The sequence below is a fragment of the Pholis gunnellus genome (genome assembly GCF_910591455.1).
Source record: "Pholis gunnellus genome assembly, chromosome: 15".
NCBI lineage: Eukaryota > Metazoa > Chordata > Actinopteri > Perciformes > Pholidae > Pholis > Pholis gunnellus.
The window spans coordinates 4,615,755-4,628,365 of NC_136542.1; the positions used below are offsets into that span (position 1 = coordinate 4,615,755).

Here is a 12,611-nt window from a genome sequence, read left to right on the forward strand (position 1 = left end):
ATAAAACTAACAGTTCATCGTTGACACAACAAGGTCAATTCAGTGGCTGTTCTGCAGCTTTCGATCATATCGCATGATCTTCCTGCGTATTCATGTGACTGTAACATCTACAATTCAATGACAAACTGCGCAAAAAGATCACGTGACTCCAGAACGGCCTCTAAATGGACCTTGTGAGCTTGTTTTGTTACTTTAAATGCATTTTCTTTTTTTACAGGGTGGCCAAACACTCTTACTAAGATGTTTTTATTTCTAACATAAACCACAGACATGAAGTACTTGTGAAGTCTGAATCATCATTTTATTTCTCAGTGATGTTTTATTCGGAGCGACAGACTGATAATAACTCGTGTAGCTATTCTTTTTAATGAAAGCAAAGACGGCTTTTTAGTTCAGCCGATAAATTGCTCGAGGTCACGGCCGGCCGAACGCATTTTCTTTTCGCAGGAGAATTGAAGCCCTGTTGCCATGGCGACTCTGTCAGAAAGCAGGTAGTGAAGTACCCCAACAAAAAAAAAACCTGCAGCAAAATAACTCGCTTCAGACAGACAGACGCGTGTCAAGACGTAAGTCAACATTTCACCAGTCAAGACTCTTATTGTGAATGAGCGACGCCCCGGGAAGAAGTTGTGCCGTCGTCGCTGGAGAACAAATTATTCTTTAATTGCAAGAAAACAAAAAGCGCCGGCTCGTAGCGGCGCCCGGGGGGCTGGATAACGAGACACTGAAAGCATCATTTCAACGCACAGCTTAAACAAATGGGAAGATTTCACACAGTCAATTCTTCAGACACCCTGAAGCAGTCTCAGTCTAAAATCACTTTAAAAAAAAAAAAAAGAATTAAGCCAATCAGATTAACGCTCAGTGTGAAACCGTCAAAAGTAAAATGCTGCAGAGCTTTTGGTCCTCCAGAAGACCTTTTGTTACAGTTGGAGGAGCTCAGAATCCGAAGTGGGAGCTTTCTGCAACCAGAGCGGGAGAAAGAAACACAAACGCTGCATGAAAACAAATGCGTTTCACTTAAACCACCGTTGTTATCAACAATACTTAGCGTGCGTTTTTGTATTTCCATCTTTTATTGTCATCTTTGGTTTGACCAAAAGAGCGATGACATTGTCCGATTCATTTGTTCGGAAACAAAAAACTGATCACGCTTTCAGTTCCTTCAGTCTTCTTTGCTCATAATCGAGTTCATATGACTTGTCACATGACGACAAGGCGCAAAAAAAAGAAACGGCTGAGTTGTAAAAACCCATAAAAAACCCACTTCCTAAAGTATGTCTGTTAACAAATGATTTCTTTCCGGGATGAGAAAGCAGTCTCGTTATGTTTTTAACTTCTTTTCTGAGGGGGAGGAGCCTGACTCGCCCTCCTCTGATCCCACATGAGTCCGTTTGAGGCCCTTTTCTCTCTGCGGCCTGGTGTCTTCGGGTGTGACGGCAGTCTCTTCCTCCGATTCGGAGGACACATGGAGGTTCTCTCTCACGTAGGGTGCTACAGTCCGGTGTCGCCCGTTGACTCCGGGGCTGTGTCGGTTCGGAGAGTTACTGTCTAAAGCCACCGAGCTGCTACAAGCCTCGCCGCTATCAGTGCCGGCAGCGATCTCTTCAGTCCTGTGTCCGTCCAGTCTCTCCAGCTCAGTCCTGTCAGTCCCTTCCTCGTTCTCTTGGCTCTCGGGGGACATGACCGGGCTCAGACACACAAAGTCAGAAGGGCTGAGACATTTCTCCTCATCTCCGACGGGCTTGAGGGAGTTTTGTACCTCGCCTGACGAGGAGGAAGACAGGTCATCGATTGATATCGATGGGTAACTGCAGGAGTCCATGGCTGAAAACAGAGTATGAACAGAATCGGGTCGATCCCCGGCTCTGGAGACGACGTGCATGCGCCGCCGCCTCACGACGTTGCGCCGCCTCACCGCGCTACGCCGCTCCTCGTCGTCGCTGCTGGAGCTGGAGGTGGACGTGGAGGAGCTGGAGGCTCCGGCGGGAAGTGAAGGGGAGGAGGCGGGGCTGGACAGCGTGGAGTTGTCCCTGGGGCTCGGGGAGCGAGGCCGCGGCATAGGGTCGAGCCAGAACTCACTGGAGTCCGAGTCCTCGTTCACGAAGAAGCCGGACTGGTGCCGCTGAAGCCTGCTTCGTCTCCTCGGCCGCTCCTCCACCTCCGCTCCCGCTTGCCCTTCTCCTCCTGAGGCATCGGGTCCGGCCAGAGAGGAGGACGTCGAGTTATCAGAGTCGCTGTGATGACTAGCAGCAGGTACGGCGACGGGCGGTGTCGGCGCGGGCCTCGGGGTGCGACGTCCCCGAGCGTGGAGCTGCATGATGGCCTCCTCGCTCAGGTCGCTGTCGGAGTCGGAGCTCCAGCCCTCGATCTCTCGACGCACCAGCGAGTCAAAGAAAGCCATCATGCGCGGGTCCTCCTGGATGGACTGGCTGACGTAGTCGTGGGACAGACCGCTGCCGCTGTTGAGCACCAGGCTGATGTACTCCTCATGGGTGTAGAGGCTGCGGGACTTGTCCTCCACCCGGCCCTCCAGGTCACCGAGACTCTCGGGCTGCTGGTAGGGACTCCACATCTGAGACGGATGGAGAAATAATGACAGGAGGGAGAAGATGGGAGACAAAGAGGAAAAAAAAATTTAGAATTTGGACGGATGAAAAATGGACGGAGAAGAAGTGAAGAGGAGGAGCCCAGGTCAGTTTGACAGATTCTCCGTTATTGATATCCTCTTATTACAGAACACCTGGACCTGTATCACCTTTCACTCTGTAGAATGTACGAACCACAGTGATTGTGTTACTGTACAGACAAAGAAGGAGCTGAATCTCTTTCCCTTCTGCAAATGCTTTTGTGTGTGTACAGTTTCACCTTCTACTCCCGAGGATATTCAGACCGTTAAAATTATGTAAATGAAGTAAGAAACTGCATTTTCTGATAACATTAACCTCATAAAAAGGTCTCAGTCGGAGGAGTAAATTAAGAATAGGAGCGCATTCAAGACACGTAGACTTAGAATTCAACTATAATTAAAGATGGAAAATCCAGTAGCTTGCTGACAAATGTAACAAAATATATTTGCATAAACATAAACCTCAATCAACGTGACGGGACGACGATACGATACCCGTGTGACACAACTTGCGAGGTGTGTCGAGTCATTAATCATGTTATCTGAATGCAGAAACAACTACTGGAGGCTTTTATTTGACATTTTGTCACAGCTTAATGAATGTTTTCTTCTGTTATTAAGAGACAAGCAGAGACTGAAAACCAAAAGTCATCAACTTCATCACAACACGCAGAAACTTCTTCCCTGTTTTGTAATTATTATTTAGAAATAAAGATATAGCTTTGTGATAAAAACCTTGTAAAACCTTATACATGTATAAATGATTCATTTTAATATTGTGCTATTCCTGGTAAGAGGTTTGGGTTTTCCCATTACACAGTGAAACCGTATTATTCTTCTTGCACTCATTTTCAGCCACAGAACATAATAAAAACAACAAGTAAAGGAGAACAGCTGTTCTGTGTTCACAACATTAAAATCTTAATGTTGTGAGAAATGTTTTTCTTGTCAATGAAGTCAACAGATCAAAATAAACTGCTTTTTTATTTTAAACTACAAAATAAAAGTTGCAGCCTAGTCAATGTTGAGCTTCAGCAATAATACTTGATTTACTGATAATTAGATCCAGACTTGTGGAGGCCTGGCAGCAGATCACAGTCTGTCTGGTTTCTGTGGACCCATTCATATCTTCCCATGACCCAGTTTCTGAACACTGCCCAACGTCATCCGTTACAGACGACAGTCAATAATGGGGGGAAATCCATCGTTTTTCATTGCTCGCTCCAGCTCAGTCAGTGACTGTGTCGCGTCGCTGGAGATCAATGTCTCACTTAAGGGCACGTCCGACCGAGGACAAAAGACTCAAATATAGTCTGTCCACTAACGGAACTATTAACCACTGCATCATCCTGACGCTGCAGTGGATTAAGGTTCAGCGATCACTTTCATATCGTCGCCATCGTGATGCCAAATAAATGTGAATAAAATGTAATAAACAAATGTCTTCTCTATTCAAACAACAGCTCCCTTTTAAAGCGGCCATAGTGTCACGAGGAGCTCGGGTTGTTAGTGCTCGTGCACATACATTTGGGTGTCTGCAGCGGCCACAAATTGTAAAAATAAGACAACCCAGTCCGTTTTTTTGTGGGCTGCCTCGATCGTAAAACATGTGATTCAACAAGCCATTGAGATTTGGCTCCCCTTCCTATAATCACACGCAGGCTCATTAGAATGCATCGCCCACAGCTCGGGAACTACTTTCCCAAAAAGGGTCGCTGTATTTTTCTCACAAGCCAATCAGAGCAGACTGGGCTTTTTGTAGGAGTGGGGTCTTAAAGACAAGAGTGTGATTAAAGGTGTATTCACACCTCTACAGCAAATAGAAGATTTAACTCTCCGTAACTCACCTTTAAATATGTCCAAACCCTCTTTCTTAAAAACACAGCAAAGACATTCCTTCACTGACCTTGATGACTTTCTCCACGCCGGAGGAGCAGATCATGTAGGTGTGAGGGTTGAAGCGGACCTGGTTCACTATGGAGCGGTGACCCTTCAGGACCATGAACGCCCCGTTGACCACTCGACCGAGGCCTCCTTGAAGGAAGAACAACGCCATGCGGGTTAGTTTGGTGTGATAGCAGCAGAGAAAACACACACGAGCGTCAGAGTCACAGAGATACAAGTCAAGGATTCATTCAAACAAACAGGCAGCCACGCAAAGAGGATTATCCAGTCTGCTTCAGGAAAATACAGACCGTGAAATACGCCGGTAATGTAATCCTCATAATGTGCTATTAGTCTGACACCAAATAGGCCCAGTGCACATATTTTCAGTGTGAGTAACTCCGGGGAAAATAAAACCCATAAATGTGTCAGGTGGTGCTACGGAGCGTCAAACGGCCACATTCTTGGATTGTTGCATTTTTGGGATTTTCTTCCCAGAGTAATTACATTTCAGGCCTATGTGGAGCAAACACAAGAACCATTTGATGCAGTTTGATACGAGTAAGAACTCATAAAAGAACTACAAAAAAAATAAAAGGTTGATATAATACATCCCACAGGTACTCCGACCTGGAAAGTATATTCTGACCAAATGAAGTCTGGGCTGTGGATCAACAGAGGCGTCCATCATTCTTACAGACGCTGGAGGTGAAGCAGCTTTGTTTGGCCTTCGCTGACTGACGCCACTGAAAGCTGTAACCTTGCAGAAGTCACCAAAGCTTTGTCCTTCAAACAAGCTACTTGTTAAGTTTTGTTTACAAACCCTGATTTCCTGATGAACAGTGTGAACTTAAAACAAACCAAAAAAACACAAAAGAAAACAGAGTATTTAACAGAAGAAATGCAACAATCGCACAACGGGAACTAGACGATTCAATCTTTTGTCGCGTGGAGACACAAAAATCGAGGTAAGTCACGGCCCACACATCACAGTACATCCACTTACACGTGTAGTCGGTGCAGACAGAACCAGTAACTCACCTGCTTCTGGGTTCTTTGGGATCTTCCACATGTAGAGGTTGAAGTCATCTGACCCAGACAAGATGTACTGAGGGGGGAGAACAGAGGGATGTTTAGAGATTTAAGTCTGCTCCACCGCTTATTACAAAACTCTCCATCAGAGCAGAGGAAATCATATTTACACACACACACACACACACACACACCCTGGGGGGTCAATATATGGCACAAAACCACCAGATCTTATCGCTTCGTCTCACATTGTGGATCTTGACATGATGTGACGTTCTGACTCGGACACGGCTCCTGCTCCTCGTCTGAACTGTTATTAGACTTTGTAAACAGATGGTTCCACTTAAAGCTGTCGCTTAAGGTACGTTTTGATGGGGGGGGTTATTCTACATACATAACGTCTTAAAGCCACACGTGGGGAAGGAAGGCTAGAACCTGATAGAAGCACCAGGTGGCTGCAGTGTCTGGCTGTACAAAGCCGTCTTGGCTGATATTACTACAATACACTCTTAGAAATAAGGCTTCCAAAAAGGTTCCTCCCAGAACCATTTGCTTCTGGAGAACCCTTTTTTTCAGAGCCGTGTCCACCGCTGTAGAAAGTCCGCTAAGTGGCAGTCAGTGTGTACGGTTACAGTCCCAGCTCGGCCTTTCTTTTCCTAAATACTAGCATTTGGCTGGATGTCGGTTAAACACAGGACTTCAAAAGCATCCCCGTTCAAATATTTAGTTGCAGAACGTGAAGGACCAGAATGTTTTCCTTCCTTTTCTTTCCTCCTCCATTTACACTCATCTCTGTTCTTCTTTCATCAAGCACATTTAAATTTAATTGGGAGTGTCTGTCAAGTCTTATTTTACCATCTGGAGGCACAATGAATCACTTTCATTTGTTTTAAGGCCTTGTCGAGTACTGCTGTACTTCTGACACCGTCAGGTTTTGAATTATTGTTGTGGCGCTTTTGTCTGCCAAGGATTGAAACAAATGTCTTCAATTTCCTTTCTGTAAACATTCGTCTGGTCTCGGTGGATTTGAACTTTTTCAGGCTCTTAGAATCCTCCGTGTCTTTTGTGATGAAAACGCACACGATTGTTACTCATATGATCGTAGCTCCGGGGCACATGAGAACACTACACCTGTGTGCTCCGCCTCGGGTTCCCAGAGGACACGTCAAGCAGGAATGTTACACCCACAACTCCCTCTCTTTTACCGTTCCATCATTTCTGTGTGGCTAGCTGCCACCCTGCGCCTCTGCTTTCACATCGCTCTGAGAAAATCCTCTGCTGTCGGTGGTTCTGGGTCCGTACGAGGACGTGTCTGATGCGAGAGCAACGGTGGGATAAAGCTCTTAGTTTAAAAGTTGGTCAAAGCTTTTTATCATGGCCTTTGTCACGTTGTGGTTTGGGGATTTTAACAGCCGCCCACCAGCCCGTTCTCCTTGTAGTCTGCCTCACATACTTTTAAAAAACACGTCTGGTTTAATGTTGCTTCTCTTTCAAAGTGTGCTACACTGAGATCTGTCTCATTTTCATTCATTCATTCATTCTTTATACCTCTTTAGAGGATTCAGCCAGCACATTAGCAAGTTATATTGATTGACGATCATTATCAAATCCCAGATGATCCCAATAACTACGCCCCAAAGCTTCATCAGTGCTTTCATCAGCAATCTTTGTCAAAACAGGCTGAACTTTTGAAATATTATCAGTAGAGACACATTAAAATGTCTAGTTTTCACCTTTAAGTCAGACACAATTACATACCTACACATATGAAAGTACTTACTTTAATAATAATTTGTGATTTATATCATGTTTGGGGCTTTAACGTTGCACGTATCTTGAGTGCTTGAGGGACACTACATCAGTATTTCTTGTTTTAAAATAAGATATTCTAATTGTAAATGTTTTTACTCCACTTAAACACAAGACATCACCATCTCCGCTCATCACAGCTCAATGGTCTTGCTCAAAAGCTTGGTAGCAGGTGGGCAGATTCAAACCAGCAGCCTTCTCGTACAGTCGATTCTGTGACCTTGTAGAGAGGGATCTAATTTTTTTTTTTTTAAGTCTTCTTGAGCTCCACTGATACCTGAGAACAATGTTAACATAATAAACATGGCTGCAGAGTGATGTCACGTCTGAGGACTGTTGGCTGACTTCAGGGGCTTCTGGTGTTCCTCCAACACTGAAAAGTACCAATTTCACAGAAGAAACTAATACAATCTATTTTTATTTCTATCAGTCGCACATGTTTCCAATCTCCTCCTTTGTTTTGATATATAAAACCCTTGAGAGCCACAGTGATCTTATATCATGTGCAAGACTTTGCTTTTATGGCTGCACATGAATATAAAATGGAAAATTACAGACATCTTTCCCTGCAAGTAGGGGGATGGTGCGTTTGAACTTTGACTTTATTAACCAAGTTCCTGTCCTCTCTACTAGTAGTCGTCAGTGTGATGACCCACCTGATCTTTGTCCCCGGCGAAGCAGCAGCTCTTCATGGTGCAGGAGTTGAAGTAGCCCTGGTTGTCGAACTGGAAGCTGGGCAGGCGGGAGTGCAGCTCGTAGAGGACGGGCGGCAGGCGGCGACGCAGCGCCAGCAGCTGTGTGCCGGTGCTGTTGAAGCGGACGCTCATGGCGCTCTGCAGGGACATGCTGCCTCCGTAACGGAGCAATGAGCTGAGAGAAGAGGAGGAGAGAACATATTAAGAGTTAGAGAGACGTCTTTATTTTTTATTATCTGATGAAATCACAAAGCTAGACTTCAGAAGAGATGAGCATCGCAACTCTAATACAGTCGAGTATCCAAAATACCACAAAGGATTGTGAATTGAATTATTATGAGTTTTTGTTTGATGTTTGAATGTTCATATTTGGAAACGTGTACATTGAGACTTTGTTACTACACATGCTCAGTTAACAAGACAACTCACCTTTCTAGTGGAAGAAAATAATAAACTTTAGGAAAAAGTAACACTTCAACTGGAAGCTATGGTTGGACTTAATAGTCCAAATAGAAAGGCATACATTAAATAATGTAACAGTGTAACCCTCCCCTCCCTCCTCCCACTGGTTTGTCCTTGTACTGTCTTACTGTCTTTTGTCTGTCATGGAAACTCTATAATAAAATCCCGATGAACAAAAGAAAAAGGAAAACTTCGTAGTAAATTGAAGGACTTTCTAAGTAGTGACTGTAAACACGTCCACACGGCAGAGAGGCAGAGCCAACAGTGGAGGAAGAGAAATGACTCAGTGCTTATTTTACTGTACTAGCAACCAAAACCACGCCTGAGTATGTGTCAACACACACTCAGCCCAAGTGTTTTCTCACTCACTTTACTGGTAAAAACATTTGGTTTTTTTGCAGGGAGACTGGTGGAGTTGGCAGAGGACCAGTGGTGATCAGTTTAACAGTGAAACAACAGCGCCCCCTGGTGGACGTGAGCGGGACAAACGTCTTGATCACACAAAGTTAATAACAATGTGCCTGAATTCACAGAAATTCATATTTTTTTTGCCACTTTCCCAAACTACTAAAGTGAAGAGATCTTAAATGTATTTGACTTCACAATTATTTCAGTCTATTTTACTTCATACTAAGTAAATGCTTTTACTGCTTGATTAACTCTAATGATTATTGTTTTTATTAAATCCTCTGAGCATCATTTCCATTCTTGTAATATTTCTCAGTGATGCTGCAATAAAAAGCTAATTTCCCCGCAGGGAACCACAACGTTGAAGCTTCTCTTTAAAACCGGGTCAAGAGATAGAAACTTTAGAAGATGGGGGGGGGGGGGGGGGGGGGGAATGTCTTACCTGCGTGGCTTGCGAATGTCCCATAACCCCACTCCCTCCTTGGAGTTGGCTGTGGCGATGAGCCGGGGCTCCACAGGGTTAAACATCACACTGTGGAAGGCCGAGGGGTAGCTGGCCAGGCAGAACGGCTCTACGGGAAGAGATGAGGGTTTGATGAATTATGATTATCATCATTTTTTAGCTACACAAGAAGCACGGCTCTAAGGGTGTCACTTTGGTCCAGACTGAAATATGTGAACATCTTGGCAGAAGCTTATTTTTAGTGACATTCATGGAGTCCAGATGATGTTTCCTAACTTTGGGGATCCCGTGACACCGTCATCCGTCATCCAATGACAGAATTCATGACATTCCTATCAGCCTCAGCCTCAGCCGTGCTGTTGTTTCTGGTGCTAATTAGCAAATGTTAGTATGCAAACACACCAAACCACGATGATGAACATGATGACCATAACCACACATGACAACTCACAAGTGCAACTGCACAGAGCTGGTTAGCATGGACGCTCGGTCTCGTTTATCTTTGTGAGTAACAGAGCGACAGGAAAAGCCTGCTGGCTCACATGGAATACTGATTACTGCTGAATGTATTATTAGGCCAACTCGGTCACAAGGACGGCTTCAAAAATAGAAGGATGTGGACATCATGCAAGATGATCCACTGCATTTTTTTGAACAGGTCTCAGTAAGTCCCATCATGAGGTACTTTGCAGCCTTTTCAGTCCAACAATGTCCCTTAAATACACCGCGCGGCTGCATATGAAGAGCATATTTACAACCAGACCACATCGGAGAAGACACGCTTTAGAGCAGCGATTTTATAACAGAGGTCCGTGGCTCTCTGATGCGAGCTCCACAAAATAATTTGCGATAAATTATAAAATGATGCTGTATCATTAAAAAGTGCAAATGTACAGATGGGGGGCCATTTGCACCAATAAAACAAGCATATTGTGTCCATTACTCACACCCACGTTAGCATTGGGCCAATAGAAACTCTGGTATGATTATGATTCACAGCAATACGTTCATAAAGCACAAACTAAAAGTCAGTTTTAGACTGGGAAGTGTAAACATAACATCTGGATTTATTAGAACAACGGCAGTCTTGCTACTGTTCATTTTTCTGAGAGCTTTTAAGATCAGTTACTTGAAATGTAGCTTAGAAGTGCTGTCAAGTTGAGTCCAGATGCATTTTGATTAAAATCATCAGGTGTATACGTGGCGTTCACGTTCAATAACATTGCAAACATCCCCACTATGGGACTAATAAAGGATTATCTCATTTTATCTTAACATGATTCAAATGTCTGTTATCACTTTGAAACAGGTCAAAAGTATTTAGGTTGGAAAGTTTTAGAAAGCAAACCAATAAGGGCAGAAACGGTAGTGAGCATAGCTTAATCAGTGTTACGACTATACGGAGGTCTTTCGCAAAAACAATCTCCCTGTAAGGAGACGAGCTGTGTTTGTGTATTTTACCATCACTAAAGACCCAGAGAGGTCCATTTTCATGCAATCAAGCTAAATTTACACACTGATCCACAGTGTTTGTATCGATCCGGTTCATTTATCCTCAAGTGCAGGAAATGTAGGAGGCTGAGGCAACGCAATGTTTACATATAACCACTTCTGAATCCTTTGTAAGCCTCACACAACGGCAGCATAAATTTTCAGACGATGAGAAATCATATCCAAGGGGCTATCGGACTCATCTTTTGCAAAAGGCTTTAATTCTACATGCCTGGCAGCCTTAAGCATAAACACAGCCTCACTATATAAAAAGGATTATTATTGAGCTTCACAGGAACACACGCGCCTCCTCCACCCACCTGTACTCGGCGGCTCGCGGGTGTCCCAGATCAGAACACGTCCGTCGTCGGAGGAGCTGGCGAACACGTTGTCGTTGACCGGACTGACGGACAGACTGTACACGGCGTCGATGTGCAGGAACACGTTCAGAGTCTCCCTCCTGTAGGGATGACAGTCGTCCAAATGTTAGCCGTTTGGAGAGTGCAAAACACAAACTGTTTTGACGCTGCAGTAATGGGTATCATCGGTCGTATTTTACTCACCTCTCCACATCGTGAAGAATCACCTGCTCATCGTTTCCTAACAATAAAACAGATTGTGGATTACAAAGTGAAGGTACACAGGTGAAGAAAAATGCTGTTGTTATCCATCAACTCAATCTTTATACACCATTATCATGTTCTTTCCTTTTGAACGATTTGCATGGCCCATTGACAGTGAGCAGCATTCACCTCATGACTCCAATACAGGATAACTTCTCAATTCAAGCACGTATTAACAGTTTGATTTTCATACTGAACATTAATGTGCAATAAAGTATCTAAAACATTTCTGCAAGAACTTAAATGCACATAAAAGTAGCCATTTTACATTTTTACCTGATAGAATCTTTTCTGATGATGTAAAATAATAATAACTTTCTAGACCAATATTTATTGATATTTATTGTTTTATTTAACTCCTTGATTATTAATTCTAAGTGAATTCACTTTGTGGCATCAAAAACGGCAACAAAGTTCTCATTTGATATCAGATCTACCTTTAACCTACAAGTGACAAAAACACCTGTGCGGGTCAAAGGACGAGGAACAAACCGTGTTGTTGTGCAAGTTGTATTTTTGTTGCTCTTACCACCAGAGAAGACCTTTTTGTTGGTGCTGTCAAAGGCCAGGCAGAAGATGTTGGACAGGTGCTCGCCCTTCAGTTTCAACGGCTTGGACCGAGCATGGATGGCTTGTTCCATGTTCCACAGGAGCACCCGGCGGTCATCTCCTCCTGAAGACGAGACAGATCGACAACACCGACTTACAAACGTGCAAAATATCGTCTAGAGCGGCGCTTTCCAAATGTTTAAACTTACGCCGCTGTCAAGGATTGATTATGTCTTTGACTTGCAAGCAGGTCAACACGACTGACGCAACAAGTTTGATTCATAGTTTAAGTCATTTTCAAGCAAAAGCTGGAACCACTCTCTTGTTCCAGCTTCTCTAATTTGTTGGGTTTCTTTTATTTAATATGATTATAAACCAACGGTGGACTGTAACAGTACATTTACTCAAGACCAAGTGCAATTTTGAGGAAGTTGTTGAGTATATTTCCATTTATTCTACTTTATCCAGTAATGTAATATACCATTTTTTTTTGTTGACGAAAACAAGACATTTGAAGGCATCACCTGGGAAATGATGATGGATATTTCATAGAATAAATGATAGTT

The 12,611-nt window shown here is 43.8% G+C and overlaps 1 protein-coding gene across 1 annotated transcript in view; it reads right to left on the minus strand.

Annotated features, from left to right (window-relative positions):
- Positions 1–317: 317 nt before the first annotated feature.
- Positions 318–12,611, minus strand: part of dcaf5 (ddb1 and cul4 associated factor 5) — a 13,268-nt gene continuing 974 nt past the window's right edge. Inside the window, exons 2-9 of the mRNA XM_079174376.1 lie at positions 12,026–12,169; positions 11,437–11,473; positions 11,194–11,333; positions 9,362–9,491; positions 8,011–8,224; positions 5,555–5,621; positions 4,536–4,663; positions 318–2,575 (exon numbers count right to left, since the gene is read on the minus strand). Of these exons, the coding sequence (XP_079030502.1) occupies positions 1,325–2,575; positions 4,536–4,663; positions 5,555–5,621; positions 8,011–8,224; positions 9,362–9,491; positions 11,194–11,333; positions 11,437–11,473; positions 12,026–12,169 (2,111 nt within the window). The 3' untranslated portion in view covers positions 318–1,324. The remainder of the gene's footprint in view (positions 2,576–4,535; positions 4,664–5,554; positions 5,622–8,010; positions 8,225–9,361; positions 9,492–11,193; positions 11,334–11,436; positions 11,474–12,025; positions 12,170–12,611) is intronic.